This window comes from Mustelus asterias, chromosome 1 (assembly GCF_964213995.1).
Source record: "Mustelus asterias chromosome 1, sMusAst1.hap1.1, whole genome shotgun sequence".
Lineage (NCBI taxonomy): Eukaryota > Metazoa > Chordata > Chondrichthyes > Carcharhiniformes > Triakidae > Mustelus > Mustelus asterias.
Window position 1 is genome coordinate 69,747,226 of NC_135801.1, and position 24,847 is coordinate 69,772,072.

Here is a 24,847-nt window from a genome sequence, read left to right on the forward strand (position 1 = left end):
CCTCACAGCGCCAGGGACCCGGGTCCGATCCCCGGCTTGGGTGACTGTCTGTGTGCAATTTGCACATTCTCCCCATGTCTGCGTGGGTTTCCTCCCAAATTCCAAAAGATGTGCGGGTTAGGTGAATTGGCCATGCTAAATTCTCGCTCAGTGTACCCAAACAGGCGCCAGAGTGCGGCGACTCGGGGAGTTTCACAGTAACTTCATTGCGGTGTCAATGTAAGCCTTACTTAAACTTCGAGACGGTGGAACTTGGTCTCTGCACAGCCTCCCCGCTCCCTCCCTCCCCTTCAGCTGTCAATCACGGTGGTTGCGACGGAACCGGCCTCCCCCCGGGGTGACATCACTGAGGGCACGCTCCGTGCATTCTAAAGGAGAGCGTGCGGGTGGCGCGCGGGGCTGGGAGCCGCACATTGATACAAGAGAGAGAGAGAGATACACTGAGTGACAGACTGATACACTCACTCACCCTGGGACACAAGCCGGCTCCATGGAGCGGCACTGCAGCCAGGCCAGCGAGAATGGCCACACTGGCACCAAGAGGAACGGCAGGAGCCCACAGGTAAACTCTACCCACCCATGCTGCCAGCGGGCTGCATGGATTGAACTTTATTGATTTCCCCCTGGGGGGTAGGTGAGGGGCTGCTCGACAGTATAAAATGAGTTGACAGTGGGGCCATTACTGTATTACTTCCTCCTTTTTTAAAAAACTGGGAGGTCGGGAAACCAGGGGAATGTGTTAAATTCAGTGATTGGTTTGGCTGTTTGCCCGCCGTGCGGTTTATATTATTACGTTGTGGGTGTGTACTGTTTAAAATCCGAAGTGCAGCCAGCTGCAAAACCGAATGCGAAAGGTAAACTCGGCGCCCAAATCTGTGGAGGCTGCTTTAAATTGGGAAGAGTATCACCCTGGCAGAGCCAGGCGGGAGGGAGGGAGCTCTAAATGCACTGCGCCCTGGGACTTGTAGTTCCGTTCCTTTTCAGATGATGAATGGTAATGATCACTTAGCTCTCTGCGGATAACTTAATAGAGTGCTATGCAGTGTTTTGAAGTGTGAGGTTACTGTACGGTCATTCCTTGAGATTGCATTTCTGGAAATGCTGGTGTCTCCAGGCTTATTTGCTTGCATTCAAAACTGTTGTGACAAGAAAGGTGGCAGTGAGGGTGTCAGGTGAATTAGAACACCCAAGTACAATTTGCATACAATGTAGCAATCCTGACAATTTAGTATTCAAACATTTGGTAACTGCTGCTTTTGGTGCAGTGGGTGTGGTGCTATAGGCTTTACAGATCAGAAAGGTCTTAACCAAGTCAATGGGCAGTCCTTACTCAAAAGCAATTCAATTCATGGTCTACAGACAAGGGACATACCAGATCTAAGCTGACAATAATAGGTATTGCACCTGATCTTGAGCTTGATCTTAGCCAAAAGGCTAAGAAGCGATCACAGTCAAGGTTAGTGATGTGATTGCTACAACTGGCTTTCTTTGAACGTCGCTTCTCGGCCTTTTGGCTAAGATCAAGTGTGGTCTGCTGATTTTTTTTTTAATACTTTTCCAATTCAATCAAATCAAATCCAATTCAGAGTCTCAACAAGTTGAGACATTTCAGATCCAGGCTGACAAGACAGGACGGGAGACCAAAACCACCCTGTCCTGGGCCTGATCTACATGAGTCAAGCTGATTGGAGAAGGGGGAGGATCCTCCTCCAAGACTTGAGCTCATTTGCATCTTAGCCAAAAGGCCGAGATGCCACTTTTAAAAATTGCTTCATATGAAACATATGAAGCCTCAGCGTAACCTAATGACCTCAACCAAGTGCAGGCGATCCATACTACACTTGATCTTAGCCAAAAGGCCGAGAAGTGTGGTCTGCTGATGCTGCACTTGGTTGAGGTCATTGGGTTGCATTTAAGCTTCATTTTCATATGAAACAATTTTTAAAAGCGGCACCTCGGCCTTTTGGCTAAGATGCAAATGAGATCAAGCCTTGGAGGAGGAAACCTCCGCCTACTCCAATCAGCTTGGCTCATATAGATCAGGCCCAAGACAGGGTAGGGGTTGCATACCCTGTCTTGTCAGCTTGGATCGGAAATGTCTCGACTTGTTGAGACTCTGAATTGACTTGATTTGATTGAATTGGAAAAGTATGAAAAGAAACTGGCTTTCTTTGAACATCGGCTGAGGAAAAAACAGCTAACACACCCGTGTTGTTTGAGATTCTTTTTCAATAACTTCTGCTGACTTAACCACTGTAAGAAGTCTCACAACACCAGGTTAAAGTCCAACCGATTTATTTGGTAGCACAAGCCACTAGCTTTCGGAGCGCTCAAAATCTCACTAACTGTCCTGGCTGGAGACAATACACACCTCTTTAACCTGTGCTTAACCCTCTCTCTACTCGTATTGTCTGTACCTTTAAGACTTGATTACCTGTAAAGACTCGCATTCCAACCATTATTTTGTAAATTGAGTTTGTGTCTTTATATGCCCTGTTTGTGAATTGAAATCCCACTCACCTGATGAAGGAGCAGCGTTCCGAAAGGTAGTGGCTTGTGCTACCAAATAAATCTGTTGGACTTTAACTTGTTGTGAGACTTCTTACTGAGTTTACCCCAGTCTAACGCCGGCATCTCCACATCATGACTTAACCACTGACAGAGAGTAACTGGTTCCTAAGTTAATTAACACTGACGAAGAGTCATCTAGACTCAATGTTGGCTCTATTCTCTCTCCACAGATGCTCTCAGACCTGCTGAGATTTCAAAAGCCAGTCTGGTTTGAGTACAAATTTTAGAGCGGTGATACAATTTGATATTTGTGCCAAAAGCTAGTTTAAATTTAATGTCAAATACAAGACAGAAACTGGCAGTCAATGAGTAACACCTTACCTGTCATAAGTCAGCGTGAATCCTGGAAATGGCCTTTAACTCGATAATCTGTAGAGGATTTTAAACTTCCCTCAGAAGTCACAAAATGTGCTTCCTGTTGAGAAGTTCCTACATTTTTCCTCAGCTGCTCTTTCTTCCTGTATTTCTGCCTGGGAAATGTTTGTTTTGGGAACAATTGAAACAACCATTCATCTGCAGGTGAATTTTAGAGGAATGGAGCCAATTGGAAATAAGCATCACAATAGGATGGGGGGGACACAAATACTCTGAAAGCTTTATAACCACTGGATTTTAAAGACCCTACATATGATGAAAACTGAGCATGCAAGATCTTAAAATTCTTGCAGTGACCTACTCATCTAATCTTGGCTTCTGGCAGCCAATGAAGTTCTTGCATCAAGCAGCCATGTGCTTCTTTGAAGTATGGTACAAAGGAACAGCAAGCCCCAGAGGTGGGCCAAAACAGTCAGTAAGTTTTTATTAAATGTTTCCTTTTTGGACTAGGAGGAGCAGGTGTTGTTCTCTGATTCGCAGAAGTAAGCCAGGGCTCTGGGCTTTCCTTCCCCCAGATACAATCGCGCACATCCCCATCACTGCTTAACATTATTTGGGGCTGTTCCCACAATTCCTGCCTCACACTTCCTGCCACACTCACCCAACTCTTGTCAGCCAACCAAATGTCATTGACACCAGATTTGGGCGGCAGTAGGGATTAGTATGAGTAAATGAGAGCAAAGAATTAAGATGGCCCCAACCTCGCACCAGTAAGCTGGAGCAAGCCTAACAATAGTCTTGTCAGACTCGGTTAAACTGAGGCTTTGGAAAGGTATTTGAACCGATTAGTAGGTCAAAGGGTTGTGGATTATGAAGCAGGCACAATTGAAGAGACAGGAAATGCAACTCGAGGCTATAATGAACTGGTTCCGATAGAGGTTGTGCCAGCCCTGTAGTACATATTAGCAGCATGTGACAGAGTTCTATATGTTGACCTGGATCTTGTGTAGAGACTTGCCCAAGGTGGCTGCCAGTTGAATGCAATGTTGTCTGTAAGTATGATGGCATCTGGATGGGCATGGCCAGTTAGGCTTTGCTGGTTGATGTTGCCTTTTGTGGAGTGCCGTGAACATACTGTGAACAGGCAAAATCTTACCTCATAATTGTTAGTCAATTTGCATCTGTAGCTTTAGGCCTGCTGTTACAGCCTATCTTCAGATTTAGAGTATACCATTGAGGTTGGCTCACCACTGTCTTCATGGGGTTGTGATGTGGAGATGCCGGCGTTGGACTGGGGTAAACACAGTAAGAGTTTTAACAACACCAGGTTAAAGTCCAACAGGTTTATTTGGTAGCAAATACCATTAGCTTTCAGAGCGCTGCCCCTTCGGCAGATGGAGTGGAAATCCATTCCATCTGACGAAGGAGCAGCGCTCCGAAAGCTAATGGTATTTGCTACCAAATAAACCTGTTGGACTTTAACCTGGTGTTGTTAAAACTCTTCATGGGATTGTACAGACACTGACAGATGGTCACAGAGAACTTCACATGCATCCCTTCCTTGGTCCTTCACTTCTATCAGCAACTTGGATAAGATGATTATAAATAAAAATGATCATAAAGACAGGCAACTTAAATGCCAGGAGAACAAGAGATCATAAAAGAAATTTAAACACTGGTCAGAAGTGACTTCAGAGTTGCTACAAATAGCTCTAAATGGATTTACCTCCACCCCTCAGCACTGTTATTGATTGCTAACTTCACTTGCTTTTTGATTAGTATAAAGGGTGAAACCAAATGTAAGAGGATACAGTCACTTAGCGTTATAGAATATTTGCAGCAGAGGAGGTGGCCATTCAGCCTATTATCTGTCCTGTCTCCTAAGAGCAACTCTGATGTCAGTGTTGGACTGGGATAAACACAGTAAGAAGTCTCTCAACACCAGGTTAAAGTCCAACAGGTTTATTTGGTAGCACGAGTTTTCGGAGTGCTGCTCCTTCATCAGGTGAGTCCTGATGAAGCAGGGAAGGAGCAGTGCTCCGAAAACTCGTGCTACCAAATAAACCTGTTGGACTTTAACCTGGTGTTGTGAGACTTCTTACTAAGAGCAACTCAGCTAGTCACAATCCCCTGCATTTTCTCCATTGTCCTGCAAAATGTTTCTCTTGGGATAATTATCCAATTCTTTTTTGAAAGCTCAGAATGAATCTGCCTCTACCATACACTCAGGCAGTGCATTCCAAATTCTGACCTATTGGGTAAAATAGCTTTTCCTCACGTTGTGTTTGGTTCTTTTGTCAGTAATCTTAAGTCAGATTTCTCTGGTTCTCAATCCTTCAGCCAATGAAGACAATTCCCCCTCCATCCCATCCTGTACTTAATGAAAACCCCTCATGATTTTGAACATCTCTACCAAATCTTCTCTAAACCTCCTTCTTCAGGGAGAACAGACCCAGCTTCTCCAATCTATCCATGTAACTGCAGTTCCTCGTACTTGGAGCCTGTCTGCATCCTCTCCCAAGCCCTCATGTTCTCCCTGAATTGGACTTACTACTCCAGTTGAGGCTAAACCAAAGTTTTAAACGGGTTTATCATAACTTCCTTGCTTTTGTGCTCCTTTTTCAAAAACCCAGGATCCCTTGTGCTATACTAGCTGCCTTCTCAACCTTCCCTGCTACATTCAATGATTTGTATCCGTATGGCCTAGGTTTCTCTGCTTCTTCACCTACTTTAAAATTATACCGCGTATTGTCTCTCCTTGTTTTTCTGACCAAAATGAATTACTTCTCATTTCTGTTCTTTAAATTTAATCTGCCACGTGTCCACCCATTCCATCAACCTCTCTATCTTGTTGAAGTTTAACACTTCTCCTCGTAATTGACAATACTTCCGAGTTTTGGATGATCCTCAGATTTTGAAATTGTGTCTGGTACACCCAATTCTAGGTAATTAGTTTATTATCAAGAAAAGCAGTGGTCCAAGTAACGAACTCTGGGGAATCCCACTGTATGCTTCCCTCCAGTCCAAAAAACAACCATTCCTGTCACTCTGCCAATTTTGTATACATGCTGCTGCTGCTCTCTTATTCCATAAGTTCTAATTTTGTTTATGGACCTTTATGGGAAATTCATCACACAGACCCTTCAGTAATGACTTCGAAACCCCAATCTTTTTGAAGTACAGGCTTCCTTCAACTGACCACTGGAGTTGCACATCATGCATGCAAAGGAAACTCGTAGTTTTAAACATTTGGCTTTATTTCCTGTTTCTAAAGCCCAGGAACTGGGACAAAAAAAATCATCCCATCTTGACTTAATTATGAGATAAAACAAAGTGTGTTTTGTTCAAGTTTTCACTCATGAAACCACAATTGCATCCTAAGCAATGCTACAGCTTAATGTCTCTCTGGGTTTGTAAGAAGCTGATTGCTTCATTTGAAATATGAATAACCCCAAATTTTAAAAGTGTTTGTTGAAAGCATTGGAGTCTAGGGACAGAGCACACACAAACATCTTATAAATAACATCGTTTGAAATGATTTTAAGATAGTCAAAGTCTTTATTAAATGCTTTTATTGTTAACCCATGTCTTAAATTGCGGCAAGTCATTTTCTCCATCACCTCTTGTGCTTGCTGACCTTTGTCGGCTCCTAATTAAGCAACCTAGAATTATAGAATCCTTACAGTAGTTCTTTGAGAAGGTGACCAAAGAGGTGGATGAGGGTAAAGCCGTTAATGTGGTGTATATGGATTTCAGCAAAGCGTTTGATAAGGTTCCCCATGGTAAGCTTTTGCAGAAAATACGGACACATGGGGTTGAGGGTGATTTAGTGGTTTGGATCAGGAATTGGCTAGCTGTAAGAAGACAGAGGGTGGTGGTTGATGGGAAATATTCATCCTGGAGTCCAGTTACTAATGGTGTACCGCAAGGATCTGTTTTGGGGCCACTGCTTTGTCATTTTTATTAATGACCTGGATGAGGGCGTAGAAGGATGGATTAGTAAATTTGTGGATGACACTAAAGTCGGTGGAGTTGTAGATAGTGCGGAGGGAAGTGGCAGGTTACAGAGGGACATAGATAAGCTGCAGAGCTGGACTGAGAGGTGGCAAATGGAGTTTAATGCAGAGAAGTGCAAGGTGATTCACTTTGGAAGGAGTAACAGGAATACAAAGTACTGGGCTAATGATAAGATACTTGGTAGTGTGGATGAACAGAGGGATCTGGGTGTCCATGTGCATAGATCCCTGAAAGTTGGCACCCAGGTTGATAGGGTTGTTAAGAAGGCATACGGTGTGTTAGCTTTTATTGGTAGAGGGATTGAGTTTCGGAGCCAGGAGGTCATGCTGCAACTGTACAAAACTCTGGTGCGGCCGCACTTGGAGTATTGCATACAGTTCTGGTCGCCGCATTATAGGAAAGATGTGGAAGCATTGGAAAGGGTGCAGAGGAGATTTACCAGGATGTTGCCTGGTATGGTGGGAAGATCGTATGAGGAAAGGCTGAGGGACTTGAGGTTGTTTTCATTAGAGAGGAGAAGGTTAAGAGGTGACTTAATAGAGGCATACAAGATGATCAGAGGATTAGATAGGGTGGATAGTGAGAGCCTTTTTCCTCGGATGGTGATGGCTAGCACGAGGGGACATAGCTTTAAATTGAGGGGTGAGAGATATAGGACAGATGTTAGAGGTAGGTTCTTTACTCAGAGAGTAGTAAGGGCGTGGAATGCCTGCCTGCAGCAGTAGTGGACTCGTCAACATTAAGAGCATTCAAATGGTTATTGGATAAACATATGGATGATATTGGAATAGTGTAGATTAGAGGCGCTTTAGATGGGTTTCACTGGTCGGCGCAACATCGAAGGCCGAAGGGCCCGTACTGCGCTGTTATGTTCTATGTTCTACAGTGCAGAAGGAGGTCATTTGGCCCATCAAGTCTGCACCAACTCTCTGACAGAGCATCTTACCCAAGCCTACCTCCTGCTATATCCTTGTAACCCCACGCATTTACCCTGCTACTCCCCCTAACACTAGGGACACTTAAAGGGCCTTTTAACATGGCCAATCCACCTAACTTGCACATCTTTAGACTGTGGGAGGAAACCGAAGCACTTGCAGGAAGCTCACGCAGACCATAGAAACCATAGAAAATTACAGCTCAGAAACAGGCCTTTTGGCCCTTCTTGTCTGTGCCGAACCATTTTTTGCCTAGTCCCACTGACCTGCACTTGGACCATATCCCTCCACACCCCTCTCATCCACGAACCTGTCCAAGTTTTTCTTAAATGTTAAAAGCATTTACCACTTTATCCAGCAACTCATTCCACACTCCCACCACTCTCTGCGTGAAGAAGCCCCCCCTAATATTCCCTTTAAACTTTTCTCCTTTCACCCGTAACCCAATAGAAACCAGACATGGGGTGAATGTGCAAACTCCACACTCACAGTCACCTAAGGCTGGAATTGAACCCTGGTCCCTGGTGCTGTGAGGCAGCAGTGCTAACCACTGTGCCACCATGCTGCCCATCTTGATTTTTAAATTCCCATCCTTTTCAAATCGTTCCATCGCCAAGTCCTGCCATATTTCTCTCACTTCCCCCAAACCGACAAGGGATATGCCCTCTTATTCTGGCTTCCTGTGCATTCCTAGTCCATAATTACTCCACCATTTGTGGCCATTCCGTAAACTGCCTAGACCCCAATCCCTGGAATTCCATCCCTGCAATTCTCCACCTTGTTTTCCTTTAAGGCACTTCTTAAAGCTTACCTTGTTGACCAAATATTTGGTCATCTGAGCTAATATCGCCTAATGTGGCTCAATGTCATACTGCTGTGAAGCATCTTGGAATGTGTCATTATGTTCAAGATGCTATGTAAATAAATTGTTCTTGTTATACCAGAACATTCCTTTAATGTAAGCCAATGGCAGCACTGAAGAACTCCTTTCTTTCCAAAAAGGTGATCATTCATCAAGCAGTGAGCCCACCTCTGAGGAAAATACAGCCTTAGAATTGAATTTCAAATTTCCTAACAGCCGTTAACCTGAGTGGTCTTCTGGACATGACTGCAGGTGCTATGCAGCTTGCACCTACATTCATGCTATTGTAGTAAATTTTTTACAAAAGCAAGAGTAATTATAGAATCATAGAACCCTACAGTGCAGAAAGAGGCCCTTCGGCCCATCGAGTCTGCACTGACCACAATCCCACCCAGGCCCTACCCCCATACCCCTACATATTTCACCCGCTAATCCCTCTAACCTACGCATCTCAGGACACTAAGGGGCAATTTCAGCATGGCCAATCAACCTAACCCGCACATCTTTGAACTGTGGGAGGAAACCGGAGCACCCGGAGGAAACCCACGCAGACACGAGGAGAATGTGCAAACTCCACACACAGACAGTGTGGAGAACACACAGAGTGTGTTAGTATAACATTTTAAAGAGACAAAAAATATCATTGGCACATTTCCAGGCTAGAGTTATGGCAGCGCAGGAAGAGAAGACCCATGGGAAGGTTTCTAAATTGTATGTAGTGAAGCCACTTGATGTTGGATTCTGGTATCATTTCTTTTACATTTACATTTCATCAATTTTTTCTCCAATAAGTTGTGTTTCAAAGGCTTCTCACTTGGAAGTTATTCTATGGCATGTTTTGAAAATGTTAAATGATACTTTTTCTGATCTGAGCCTTCATTTGACAGGGCGGATATCTTTAAAGTTGGTTCTCTGCCGATGAAAATCCTTTTCCTTCCCCTTAAACTCGCGCCAGTGGACATTCACACATTAAGTGAAAGGGGACAAAGCTGTAAATTGAAGTTCAATACATTTTGTTTCAGCAAGGGTCCAAGGATATACAATAGGTTAGATTGGAAAACAGTATTGTAAGATCAAAGCTTGACAAAATTAAAAATAGACTAGAGAGAAATGGAATCATGGGGTGTTAACAGAGTTACTTTTAGTAGCTCAGTGTGAATATAATAACTATAATAATAAAGCTGTTCCTGCTAAGTCAGATACTTAGCTGTTCTAATGAATGTCTTAAGTCATTATTCAAGAGCTGACAGACATTGTCTTCATTTCTTAGAAAGATGTTAAAGAAATTAAGAAGCAGAAATAAGATTTTGTATCCTGTAATGACCAGCAAACCAGCCAAACTGACATTATTAGATGTTTTATAATTTAAATTGCTGAACATGTATCTCTGGAGTTCTAACCTCAGGTTAGGTTGATTGGCCATGCTAAAATTGCCCCTTAGTGTCGTGGGATGCGTAGGTTAGAGGGATTAGTGGGTAAATATGTGGGGGTAGGGCCTGGGTGGGATTGTGGTCGGTGCAGACTCGATGGGCCGAATGGCCTCCTTCTGCACTGTAGGGTTTCTATGTTTCTTTCTATGTTTCTAACTTCTCAGAAGAAGCTGGTAATGTGTTTCCTGTATGAGCAGTTGGCACAAATACAGACTACTATAGATGCACAGAGACTGCAGGGGAGCAAATTCTGGATCAAACTATACATCCCAGTTCTGAACACAATCCGTATCTTAACATGTCAAATAGGAGATACTAGGAAGAGTATAACAATGTTTCAGTCTTGCATGTGGAATTCTCAAAATTTAGTCTGGAAAAATTAAAGTCACGTAGGAATTCCCCTGGCTTCTGACAGGATGTTGATTTTAATGTAATTTCTTTCTTTTCATTGCATGTCTGTAGTAGCATCAAATAGGATGTTTCAGGTGGTATCGTGCATTACCAATATATTTTGCAGCGTTAGTTTTAATATTTAGTAACGTGTTACAATCCTGGACCAGACCACTAACTTGTGTTACAATCTGATTAAGAGCCTGTAACTTTTTTTGCTTAAAAGTAGATAAAGTTTGAGATCCGAGGCACTTGCTCAGCCGTATCGAACAGAACATTACTGCTCCAAGGGTTATCTTTTCCCTCGCAGCACGGAGTCACTGACTTCCTTTGATCTCCAGGAGTTCTCCCAAGCCCCCGATACTTAAAGCCGGCCAACTGCAGCACTTTGTGCTACTTGGGATCCCTCTCCTTGTTCCCTTTCTAGGGCTCTTCTCTAACATGGTGCTTCCGTCCTTGGTTACAAGAAGATATGCGCTCTTTTTGTTTTTCTATGCATGGACATTGGGCCTGTCCTCAGCCCAAAGAACACCAAATGCCAGGCTGCGTATGCTTAGAACCTCCTGGAGCATGCTGGGCCATATACTTCCCTGACTCCACCTGATGATGAGGTGAGTTTGGAACTCCCAACAAATGTTATGGAAAAAACCCAAATTGTCTTATTAAACAGGAGGGGAAATGCAACCATCCAGTACTACACACTTGTAAATATAACTCCAAATCTTGTGGGATTTTCCACCTTGGGGTGTGATGTAGATATGGCGATGACCTGAGCAGATTGCTTTCATGACTCATGCTGCTTTATATTTACTGGAGCGATAAAGTAACCTTGGAGAGGACAAGGGCAACAATAATACTCTTGTGGAAAAGTAGAATACATTGGATGCTGGAAACCTGAAATAAAAAGCAGAAAATACTGGAAATACTGAATTGGTCAGACAGGATCTGTGGTGAGAGAAATGGATGCAAAGCTGGGCTGAAAAATGGCAAATGGAGTTTAACCCTGATAAATGTGAGGTGATTCATTTTGGTAGGACTAATTTAAATGTGGATTACAGGGTCAAAGGTAGGGTTCTGAAGACTGTGGAGGAACAGAGAGATCTTGGGGTTCATATCCACAGATCTCTAAAGGTTGCCACTCAAGTGGATAGAGCCGTGAAGAAGGCCTATAGTGTGTTAGCTTTTATTAACAGGGGGTTGGAGTTTAAGAGCCGTGGGGTTATGCTGCAACTGTACAGGACCTTGGTGAGACCACATTTGGAGTATTGTGTGCAGTTCTGGTCACCTCACTATAGGAAGGATGTGAAAGCGCTGGAAAGAGTGCAGAGGAGATTTACCAGGATGCTGCCTGGTTTGGAGGGTAGGTCTTATGAGGAAAGGTTGCGGGAGCTAGGGCTGTTCTCTCTGGAGCAGAGGAAGCTGAGGGGAGACTTAATAGAGGTTTATAAAATGATGAAGGGGATAGATAGAGTGAACGTTCAAAGACTATTTCCTCGGGTGGATGGAGCTATTACAAGGGGGCATAACTATAGGGTTCATGGTGGGAGATATAGGAAGGATATCAGAGGTAGGTTCTTTACGCAGAGAGTGGTTGGGGTGTGGAATGGACTGCCTGCAGTGATGGTGGAGTCAGACACTTTAGGAGCATTTAAGCGGTTATTGGATAGGCACATGGAGCACACCAGGATGATAGGAAGTGGGATAGCTTGATCTTGGTTTCAGATAAAGCTCGGCACAACATCGTGGGCCGAAGGGCCTGTTCTGTGCTGTACTGTTCTATGTTCTAAACCAGAATCGGCATTTCATGTCTGTGGCCTTTGATCAAAACTGGGAAAAAGTCAGAAATGTAATAAGCTTTAAGCAAGAAGTGAGTGGGACAAGTGCAATTATGATAGAATGAATGACAGGAGTGTTAGTCTTCCAAGGCCAAAGAGAAGTGTAATGGGGCAAGAAAAGAAATAAGATGTGCCCAGCAGGTGTGCTGCTGACTGAAAGCAAAAATGAGAGAAAAACCAAAATGAGCAAAGAAAGTAAACAAGATGGAGCAGAGCTATCATCTGAAATTGCTGAGCTCTGTGTTGCATCCTGAAAGTTGTAAAGCACCAGATTGAAAGAAGTGATGCTGTTCCTCAAGTTTATGCTGAGCTTCACTGCAACAGTGCAGTAGGCCAAGGATAGAAATGTCAGCATGGGAGCAAAGTGGAGAATTAAAATAACAGTGGAGGTTGTAAGGTGAACGGGGGTGTTCTGCAAAAGGATCATCCAACCTGCATTTTGGTCTCCCTAGTTTAGAGGAGACCACACTGAGAGTAATGAATACAGTAAACTAGATTCAATATGCTCCTGTGACTTGGATTGGATAGACATATCTTTCATGAAGGTGCTTTTTAAATTACCCTGAAAGCAGACTGAGCAAACACTTGGTGAGATGAAGCTTGATATGAATCTGCTTTACTGGATTTCACATTCAGCATCTAGGATACTTTACTGTGTTAAATGCAGTTCTTTCTAAGGTGGGCATACAGAACAACTGTCATGATCAATTTCAAAGATTTGAATGGTGTAACTTAATTTTGCATAAATGCCACAGTAAAGAATATGCAGTACTTCCCCACATCAGTGGATTTTCTTGGTTTTAACAAGATGACTGAACTGATGCCACAATTCTCACACTTCTTGCTGTTCCCTTACAGGAATGTTTTTTAGATCTCTGTCTTGATCATGGCTGAGGTTCGGGTTTCTCAACAAAGAAAATGGGCAATTAACAGTAAAAATAATGGCATGGCAAAATAAGAAATGATGGTTTTCAATATTTTAGAAAGTCAACAAGTCCTCCTTTTAAATGCTAACCTATTGTCAGCTTGGTAGTGTCATCTAATTCGTATGACTTAACCTCGCACACAATATATCGATGATGAGAATCACAGGAAGTTGCACATCTGCTAATGTATGAATCCAACTATACATCTGTTTCCTGCAGTAGCTTCCCAAGCCCATATCTAGCCCTGACAATAGCCCTGACCATAGGCCTGAGCACAAGACAAAGGTGGGAATCAGTGAGATCAATCTTCAAGCGGATTTCCAAGCTTCCTCTCCTCAAACTTTATCCACTGATACCATCAGCAGTGGCAGTATTTTACTAAATTTGTGTGATCACAGAAAAACTTAAAAAATGAATATCATAGACAATGGGAGTTTACTTCCCATCAAAGTGAATTTTACACACTGCCCTTTGCTAGCAACAGTTCACTTATTAGACATTGTCACAGATTGACACTGGCCTTGAAGGATTTAACATTGCAGCACTCCATTTCAATGTTGCTGAGTGCCTCATGCAATAATATATGTGGGTGCCTCCAAATGAGCCTCCTCACACTCCAATTACTACTTCTAACTCTGCGTCATATACTTCTATTTCCTTTTTCTTTTATGTATGCACATAAAGGCTATGGGCCCTGACAGCATCTGGTTATAATACTAAAGACTTGTATTCCAGAACTTGCCACACCCCTAGTCAAGCTGTTCCAGTGCAATTAAAATGCTGGCATCTACCTGACAATGTGGAAGGTTGTCCAGGTAGTTCCTGTCTGCAAAAAAAAGGACAAATCCAATCATCTCCGCATTAGTCCACTGTTTACCAACATCAAAGTTGATGGAAGAAATGGTGGACAGTGTTGTCAAGTAGCACTTAGCAACAGCCTGCTCACCAGTGCTTGGTTGGTTCTGCTAGGTCCACTCAATTCCAAGTTCATTGAAGACTTTGATCAAACATGACCATGGGCTGAATTCCAGAGGCGAGGTGAGAGCGACTGCCCTTGACATCAAGACAACATTTGACTGAGTGTGCCATCAAGGAGCCATAGAAAAATTGAAATCAGTGGGAATTTGGTGTGGTAAGAGTTGTTGGAGGTCAATCTCCTGGCCTTTGACTTGGCTGAAGGAGTTCCTCAGGGTAGTGTACTTGACCCAGTCATCTTCAGCTGCCTCATCAATGACCTTGCCTCCAACATGGGGCCAACATGGCTGATAATTGCACAGTCAGTACCATTCTCAGACACTAAAACCATCTAAGCCTGCATGCCTGTTCAACATTGAGGCTTGGGCTGAAAAATGGCAAGTAACGTTTGTGCCACAAGTGCCAGACAATGACCATCTCCAACAAGAAAGAATTTAACTACCTCGCCTTGATATTCAGTGGTATTACCATCACTAAATCACCCACGATCAACATCTTGGGAGTTACCATTGACCAGCAACTGAACTGGACCAGCTGCATAAATACTGTGACTGTAAGTCCAGATGAAAGGTTGGGAATTCTGCGGCAAGTAACCCACCCTCTGACTCTCCAAAGCCCATCCACTATTTACAAGGTGCAAGTCAGGAATGTCATGGAATACTGTCCATTTGCCTGGATAAGGGCATCTCCCAATACTACTCAAGATGCTCAACACCATCGAGGACAAAGCAGCACACTTGTTTGGGACCTATCCACCATCTTGAACATTCACTCCTTCCACCACTGACACATAACGGCAACAATGTGTACCATATCTAAGGTGAACTGCACAACTTGCCAAGGCTCCTTTTAGTGACACTTTACCAACCCGTGATCGCTACCACAAAGAAGAATAATGGCATCAGATGCATGGGAACACTAACCCCTCAAAGTTCACATCCAAGTTATACACCAGCTTGACTTGGGGGGGAAAAATGTCCTTCGCTGTCACTCGGTTGAAATCCTGGGACTCCCTTCCTAACAGCACGGTGAGTGTGCCTCCTCTTTTCAGAGACCATCACACTGTCCTTGCCACCTGAAAATTTCCAACCAGCATGAAGCTGTTCTCATCAAAACTGATCTAGTATTAGTGAAATATTCATCTGCAGTGAATTTGACTATTTCAGTGAGTTGTTTTCTTTGAATTCTACTTATGTGATTTTTGCAGGTTTCCTTGTTGATACTATTTGAGGAATTGTTGTACTCTGGTAACTGCTGGCAGCATTGTCTGCTCCTGGGAAATCAACATAATCAAGATGAATTCATTTTTTTAGCCCCCATCTCACCCCCCCACCCTAATCATCTTTAATGCAGCACTAATATGTTGCAGAAATCTCAATGAAGTATGATCAGGATAGGATGTTGTAAAATTTGTGGACGGACTAGGGTGACCATATGTTCCTTGATGAGGTATTGTTTCCCTGGACAATCCATATCCCTTGAGTCTCTACTTCACACAACTTGCACCCAAACTTTTTAATTTTGGATAATGACTAATTTGTAAATGAGACGTACAGTGTTGTAAGCTACCTTGGATAAAAGTATCTGCTAAATAATACAATTAGAGGGGAATATCCTGACTATTGGCTGTAACAAATGATTGTACTATTTTCAGTTGCCATAGCTAAGATGTTGAATGAATGGTGATAATTGACAGTCAGTGTAAAATTTGAAGATGATAGTCTGGAAGATGAATTCATAGTGTATTTGGGAAAATATATTTTGGAACCTACCAGGGACCAGACGTTTTTGACCTGGTAATGTATATTGGACAAGATTAGTGAAGGATCCTCGAGGCAAGAGTGATCATCCCATGATAGACTTTAACATTCAGTTTGAGAGTGAAAGATGTCGGTCCATGTTAGTGTGTTATCCTTCTAATGTGAGTTTATGAACACAGTTGGCTAAAGCGGTCTGGAAACATAGGCTAAAAGGTTGGACAGTGACGTGGCAAACATTTTAAGGACTTTCTTCGTAACTCTCAAAGATATATTTTATTGAGGAAGAAAGACTCCTACAAGAGCATGCACTGTCCGTGGCTTACTAAGGAAGTTAAAGATCGTATCAAATTGGAAGAAAAGGCATACAATGCTGTGAAGATTAATGGTTAGCCAGAAGATTGGGAAAGTAGCAAAATTTGACTTTTTTAAAGAAGGAGAAATTGGAGTGTGAGAGAAAATTAGCAAGAGATATAAAAACTTCTACAATTATGTTTTTTTTAAAATAGCTAAAGTAACATCAGTGCCTTTTACAAAACCTGAGAATTGATAATGAGAAATGAAGAAGTGGCAGAGGTTTTGAGCAAGTATTTTGTAAATGTCTTCACAGTAAAAGAGGGTGTCATGATAGTAATTGGAAAAGCTATAGGCCTAAGGGAGGAAGGGACTTGGAACACACTCTGTCAATACAGAGTCAGCAAATGTTTTGCAGTTTCCTTAAAACAACAGGCTGAGATACTATATTTTCAGTGAAAATTCTACAATTGTCTATGGGGATACAGCTTTCAGCACATATTTGTGGGGGAGAGTGGGAGGGTGCACAGAACGAATTGTTTTCCTTCGTGACTTTTATCTTTTATGTGGTGGGAGATCTGTATTTGGCCAGTACAGATCATAATTGGAGGTTTTAATGCAAAGTTTCTGCACCCCTATAGTATGCAAAGTATAAAATTTTCTCCTGCTGGAAAGTGTTCTAGTTATTCTGGATCATGGTTACAATTTTAGCATTCTGTCCAGCAGGTAGTCTCCAAAAAAGGCTGAAAGAAAATGAGCAACCACGCCTGTATCTATCTGGCAGCTGCTAGATCATAACACATTTTTGTGTGCAGCTGCATTAAGCAATGTGTTGACCCCTTGATACGCATGTATCAAGCTTTGCAATGAAAGACTGGGTGCACATGAAGGATCTGGCTGGTTTGGCCCTTCTTGCCTCAGCTAAGCTATGCCATCAGCTTACCTGCTCTAACAGAGTCATCCTGATTCAACGTTGGCTCTATTCTCTCTCCACTGATGCTGTCAGACCTGCTGAGATTTTACAGCATTTTCTGTTTTTCTTTCAGATTCCAGATCTGCTGTATTATGTTTTTATTTGAGCTATACCGTCATGCCTGTTTGAAAGCAGTGAGACATTCTGTCAAATGACTTGATGGTTTGTGCAGGAAATCATCCGATAGGATCCACTATTTTCTTTTCCTGCAGGGCCTCAAGGACATTACCCCCTGATGGGCTTGTGGTTAACGTGTTTCCCTGCACAAACTTTTCCCCCAGGGACAGAGGTAATGGAGCATTCAATTGCAACATGGCCAGACCCATCCTTCATAACACTGGGGAATGATAGAACATAAGCACGTGGTGACAATTGACATTTGCTTGCCAAAGATCTATACAGAGCTTGATGCAGCTTTAAAGATGGCCTTCAGTATGAGCGTGGTATGGCGTTGGGGTATGTTTCTCCATCCACATCTAGAGGTGTGCACATTGGACATGCTCCATTTCAATCTCCAGATAAAGTGGAAGACAGTTTGGGTGACTGCCATGGCGCAATGGTGGGATATGGGGAAGACGTACACCATGCACGGGGACACCAAGAGCACCTCACACCTAATGACAAGGTTCTTATCTGCAATGGAGAGAGAGTGTTACTCCCACAAGGCCATTTTCTGTTTCACCTTGGTTTTGCGCTCGTCCCAGTTTGTGCCACACATTCTTGCTCCTCCAAACCACATCACCAGCACCATCAGGTAGTCTGGTCTAACAGTGATGGGTGGGGGAAAAAAGATCAAAAAGTCTGGAAAGAGTTGGAATGGTTTTTTTAATCAATGTTTATCCCAAGCAACTCCATAAAGTCTTGTGGTCTATGGGGTTGTTCCCAGGAGCACACACTAGACAAGTGTCAACTGTTGCTGAAGGACCATCAACTTGGTGAAAGGTACTCTTTAATCTGTCTGAACTTCGATTGAAAGTGCTATGCTACAATGATTGTTGCAGACTGGCTCATTCTAGGTCCAGGACAATGTGCTGAGGGATGCATAAAATTTGGGGTAGTCATTGCAAAGGCTCATTGGGAGAAAGACCACTTTCTTAGGCCTTCCTACTGTTGTAACTGAGGGGCTGGAAACCATGTAAAGTCCCTCTGGTCATAAGCACCAGAGATGTTTGACATTAAATATAACGTATCATGGTAAATGCAGTGACACCTCGGAATGCCACATAAAATTAACAGAAATTGATCTGAATTGCATTTTGACAATTCAACTTTGACAATGCCCAAAGTTGAATTATTATTCATGCAAAACACCTGAACAAACTGTAGATGTGTCTACACCACAAATTGCATGGGTTGAAGAAAGCAGTTCACCACCACCACCTTGAGGGCATGGAGGAATGGGCAAGAAATGCTAACATAGCCAGCAACGCCCACGTCCCATAAATGAATTTTTCTTTTTACAGATTTGGATGAATAATGAATGTAATCAATAGACTTTGTTCTTAATGTGTAAATATCGTGTGTATTTTTAGCGTGCACTGTAGAGGGAATAATGGTCTATGTTCTCTTACATTGACTACAAATCTTGTTAAATTGTTTAAAAAGAAGTAAATCTAACGTTGAACTTTTATAGATAAGGGGACTGAGTTAAAACTAATGAAGCTGTCTTTAGAATAAATAAAATACCCCAAGTTGATTTGAGCTACATGCCTGAAATGATTAATTTTCAGTTTTCAAATGAACTTTGCTCTGATGTCGGATTGATCCAGTAAAATGAATTGGATGAGAACTGAGATTATTCCACTTTTGTTTTCACTCTTGCCATGCAAATCAGAAACAAGATTGCAGAAGAGTTAGATTTCTACATTGTGACCTGGCCTTAGCAGACTTTAGATGATGCATGTATGATTGTGTGAATGTTATATATTTCTTATGCATATATATATAATATAACTCAAATGATTATTTGTTTCCGAGATGGTCATGGCAAAAAAAAATGAACAGCATGCTGAAGCTTGTGGGCTCCTGCACTGCTTCTGGCTGCATTGAATCCTAACCACAAGAAAATATTGTGCACCACTTGAATTTGTACTGTCAGCATTGCAGACTTCTGAGTCCACCACTTTTAAAATAATTAATTCATTCATTTACACAAAAATGAATCCTATGTTAATGTTACAAAGCCACGAGACTAACTTGACAACTATCTGTGAAATAGGCTTGTATCTGAAAACATTTTAAAAATAAATATATGCTTTGCTTTTTTGATTTTTCTCCCTGCTATTCTCTTCTTTTCTATTTACTTGTTTTAATTTTTTTAACCATTTTTTTAAAAAAATTAATATAACCTAACTATTCTGTACCCAGTTTTTGTTTGCCAAAAACAACTATTTGTTCTCCTTTGCTTCATGGACACCCCCGTTCATTTTGATGGGCGAATGGCATGAAAGTCTGGGAAAGGAATTGGTGACTGGCTCAAAACACAAGTCAGGAACACATGTCACAGAGTTGATTATCAATTTTGAAATGATTCTTTTTTTCACGCTCAAACAAGAGAGCTACCTCAGGCTACGATATCTCATCAGTGGCACTGACCATCCAGTCATTTAAACCCAGATTTATATACAAGTGTACTCATGAAAAGCTCCATCAAAATATATATTTCTGCAGAAGTAACTTTTCAGCCATTCGGAAGAAACTGGCTGGGATAACGATTGTACAGAATTGGCAATGCAAAGTAAGTTGCATTTGGCCTTGTAGCAGTCATCATCTAACAAAAGTATATCTTTCCAAATGTCATGATACAACAAAATATGTTTCAGAATCTACTGAGCAGGACGTCAACAAGAAAATTCTGTGCTGTAATTATAACGTATTTCCTAGTGAAAATAGGCACTGTCAATTTTTATGCCTTTAAAATCTTGGATCCTGTGATAGCATGAACAGATATTTCAACATATAGTCAACATGAGAATGTAATAGCATCCGGAAATGGGATGGGATGGGAAATAGGATTTAATTGAGATGATACTGGTGCACTGCTTTTGAAACACCTTTAGTCATATTCTCTTGCCTGTCCTTCTGTACTTTGCATAAGTTTGGTGAATTGGCCATGCTAAATTCTCCCTCAGTGTACCCAAACAGGTGCCAGAGTATGGCAACTAGGGATTTTCACAGTTACTTCATTGCAGTGTTAATGTAAATCTACTTGTGACTAATAAATAAATAAACTTTACTTATACATCTTATATTGTCGCAGTGCTTTTCCCTGTCGCTGTACCCTCCTCCAGTTCCATTATCGTCTTATTCAGAGTTCCCAATTTTCATTGGTAGCCATGCCTTCAGCTGTCAAAATCCTAAACTCTGGAATTTCCTCCCTAAATTAATCTGTCTGTCTACTTTATTTTTTACTCCTTTTATGATGATCCTTAAAATCCTTCTCTTTGATCTGGTCAATATGCCCTTCCATGTGGCTCAGTATCAAATTTTGTTTTATACCCACCTGTTAAACACCTTGGAATGTTTGACGGTTTTGAAAGTGCTATCCAAGTTGCTACTTAGGTGTAGTAATAGAACTGTTCCCTAATAACTAGATATTGTGGGAAGGAATGGCTTCATCATGGTTTTTTTATGTCTGGGTGTGCATGTTTTGGGGGGGGGGGGGTTGCGAAGTGAGCTGGGGGGGTGGGGGGGTGGGGGGGTGGGGAGAAGAATGAGCGATAGACAGTGTCAGCACATTGAGCTGTGCAGGTAAGATTTCCATTCCCTGTGCTCCATGGAGTTGTGCCCCACTTCACTGCAGCATCAGCTCAGGTCCTGAGCCCACGTTTGCCCTGCCAGTTTAGCTTGCTGGAAATTGTTTTTGTCCAAATGAGGCAATGTAAATTCAATCATAATAATGCCGTAACCTTGTAGCAATTTTACTGCAAGAGGCTCCAGTACCAGTACGATTTTCTGCTCATGGTCAGTCAGCCTTATGTGCTCATTAGCAGATTCCATTCACATCATAAGGTATATTGTTAATGCTTTTCTGATTCCGAGAATAGTCAACTTTGGAATACCTAAATGTCAACAACTCTGTGGGGTTTTTTGACTTTAACTGCTGCAGTTAATGTCAATCTTCCACTTCACTGAGGACATTCTGCAAAGGGTAAAATAGGCTTTTTATTAGTTCAAAGTGCATAAAAGATAGTTGCAGGTTATTAGAGGACTGAAATATGATCAATCTCATTTTTATTTTCTTGAAATGGCTCCAGGAGCATAGTCCTACAAAACGTAGAAAAGAGGGTTTAAATACATATATTTTAACTGTTTATGAAAGTTACCCTTAATTCCTTCTCAAATTTGAACTCGAGTACACTTTTGCACTTTTGGGGCCTTTGCTGCAGAAAGATTTCCCACAGACTTTAGCAAAATAGACATTAACTAAAGGTGGACACGTTACAAAGGATGACCAAAGGTTTGATTTAAAGAGATGGGCATTGAGGAAGGTTTGAAGGAAGTGGAGTGGTTTAGGGAGAGATTTCCAAGGTATGTAACCTAAGCATGGCTGCCATTGGTGGACCAAAGACCAGCGCTGGAACAGCTGAGAGTTTGCAGATGATGGGGGTTGGAGTGGTGGAGAGCAAGAGGGGATTTATGGACATTGCGGGAGACAGTGGGGTGGTACAGTTAAAGCTATGAAGAGACTTGGAGACATGGACAAGAATCTTTTCTTAAGATACTGGAAAACTGGCAGTCACTATAGGTCAGCAAGGGTCATGGGATGATTGATAGCAGAATCTGGAGGAACAGGAGTTTATCGAAGGTGGAGTAAAATGGTGGAATGGGAGGGGGGAAAAATCCAGTTTTTAGGTGATCATATTGTAATATTGGGTCTAATTTAAGAGTGGAGCAGTCCATGTTCTCGTGTTTAAGTTACTTCATAGCTTTGTTGCTTGGAAACTTCTACAAATCCACAAGCGCTCTGTGTTATGAAACAAGCACTCTGTGCTTTTCTTTATAATCAGTAACATTTAATCTATTTGCCAGAATGTACTTGATCATCAATCTATCAATAGTACTAAATTTAAAAGGGAGACAGGAAAAGTGCAAGGCACTGTAAGAGGAGCATTCCTGCTCCTCCAGGCCCACAAATTTCGAAGGTGAGAACATTTAAAAAACTTACCTTTGACAGTCAGTGCCTCCCATTGTGATTTACTGCCAGATTGCAGACAATGTGAGACTCCCACTGTCTTTCTTAAATTGAGATTACAGCATGGAACCAGTGAAGTGACTATAGGTCACAACCTTTGAATGTTAAATAGTCCCTCACCTGCCTGTAGCTGGAGCCTCATCAATGTCGTGAATCACTATGCTTTTGGTGACTGGTTGTAGCCAGGAGCTAGAATTTTATAATTTTATTCTATTCGCTTGACACTTAACCTGCTGTTGGGGTGGTGGTGTTAAATTCCAGGTCACTGCCCTCTCTCAATGAGCCGTTCACTTTTTATTTTTTTAAATACATTTACAAGATAAATATGAAGCAGGCAACTTAAATAACTATTATATTGGTACTGGTTTAAAGGATGGAGAAGGAAGATGATAATGAAATGGTGTAAAGTGACATTAAAACCCAAATATGCTATCCAAGGTCTAAGAATGTCTATTTAAAAACCCAGATAAAATCAAATAATAGAAAACGTGAACTACAGGACCATACTCTTAGCATGAACCTTCCTTTGTCACCCGGATGCTGAACAGGCTGCCATCAATTTCCAGTTTTTTGTTTCTTTGATAGATTTGCAGTGTTCGTTACTACTTCACTGTGACAACTGTTCCCTTGAACTTGATTTATTAATTAACCCAGTTGTGGTGTCGAATTTTAATTCCATCTTTCCTCCCACCTGCCGTATTGTTCTCTTAGCCTCAGCACCATAAAGAATGCTAGGTTTCCACTCATATATTCCGCACCTAATGTAAAAAAAAACAAAATTCTACATTTTCCTTCAATATCTGTTGCTGGAATTGAAGAATTAAAATTGGATGTTTCCCCAACAATATCTGTTAGAATAACATCATAGCCGGATGGCACTACTTCATAAAATGTGTGTGGGTAAACAACAAGAACAATTAAAATTTAAATAGGATTCCCAGTGTATGTGGCAAAATGGCAAGTACTATTTTTCTTTTTTCTTTAACAGATACCAGTTGAAGAGGAAGAAAGTGCCATTGATGACTGCAAAAAAATGGGGACACTCTTTGGGGAACTCAACAAATGCCTGCTGAGTTTAGGCTTTACGCGGATGCATTTTGGGACCCGTATTGTTGAGCCGGTCGTAATAGTGTTCTTTTGGGTGATGTTGGGCTTCCTTGGTTTGCAAGCTTTAACTTTAGTAGGTGCTCTCTGCCTTGTTATCATTTTCATCCAAGAATAAAAGGCTTCAAAAGAATGTACATGCAATTCAGTTTTGTACCTTGTATATGTTATGTAATTATGTTCAAAATTTGTATTGTGTATGCATATATTTATAAATATATACAGTAATGTAAAATGCCATATGCACCTAAATTTTAAAGTATTACAATTTACCATATTTTTAAGCTTTTTTAACCTCCTTTGCAAAAAATGTACTGTACATATACAATATTTACAAGGCTTTGGCTGAAATATAGTATTTTTATTGAACATGTTTCATCTTGGGGCACAAGAGATGTCTCAAATCTTTTGTTCAGAAAAGCTCAGGGCATGGAGTCGGAGAAATATTTGCCTTGTTATTTAGAGGTAAAAGTCTTGTTATTTATTGTAAAGTTATTTTTACTCAACTATTTGCATAACTATCAGATTTATCTTTGCATCATTCTCTACAGCAATGAAGTATCAGTTGAAATGTGTTTTTTCTCAAGCAAATTTTGATTTCATCAATACTCTTGAATCTGCTTTACAATACTTGGATATTTAAAATAAAACATTTTGTAAATTTGAAATGCACCACTGTCTACCGTACATCGTGATTTATTTTTCCTTCAATCTTTCCTCTTTCTGTGGACCATAGTCCACTTTATTACCAGCATTGAAAGGAGGGGTGAAATCTGTAGGGAGGCAAGATAGCATGTCAGGAACCAATGCTGTAATAAATGAGGCTGTTAATGAATTGGAAAATTTTAACAAAGAAACAGTTTCAGGCAGGCATGGTCCAACTCACCCGCCTATAACTAAGGAGGATGCTAAAAGGCTGCAGGGTGACTTGGACAGTCTGGCTGAGTGGGCAAATACTTGGCAAATGGAATATACATGGATAAATGTACGGTTATCTACTTTGGCAAAAACAGGAAGGAAGATTATTATCTGAATAGTGGCAGTTTAGGAAAAGTGCAGTGTGACCTGGGTATCATGGTGGAACAGTCACTGAAGGTTGGCATGCAGATACAGCAGGCAGTAAGGAAAGCTAATGGCATGCTGGCCTTCATAGCATGAGGATTTGAGTATAGGAGTAAAGATGTTCTGTTGCAGTTATACAGGGCCTTGGTGAGGCCACATCTTGAGTATTATGTGCAGTTTCAGTCTCCTAGTCTGAGGAAAGACATT

General features: G+C 41.6%; 1 protein-coding gene across 1 annotated transcript; it reads left to right on the forward strand.

The window, feature by feature from the left end:
- Positions 1 to 345: 345 nt before the first annotated feature.
- fam241a (family with sequence similarity 241 member A) lies at positions 346 to 24,258 on the forward strand. The gene is made up of 2 exons (XM_078213463.1): positions 346 to 562; positions 23,463 to 24,258. Exons 1-2 carry the CDS (start codon positions 491 to 493, stop codon positions 23,694 to 23,696), a joined length of 306 nt encoding a protein of 101 aa, XP_078069589.1. The 5' UTR covers positions 346 to 490; the 3' UTR covers positions 23,697 to 24,258.
- Positions 24,259 to 24,847: the final 589 nt, after the last annotated feature.

Bases quoted from the DNA above. Each gene is read 5' to 3' on its own strand.
- fam241a (XM_078213463.1), top strand. From the start codon at position 491: ATGGAGCGGCACTGCAGCCAGGCCAGCGAGAATGGCCACACTGGCACC. The intron at 563-23,462 runs GTAAACTCTACC...TTTCTTTAACAG, and splicing joins GGAACGGCAGGAGCCCACAG to ATACCAGTTGAAGAGGAAGA.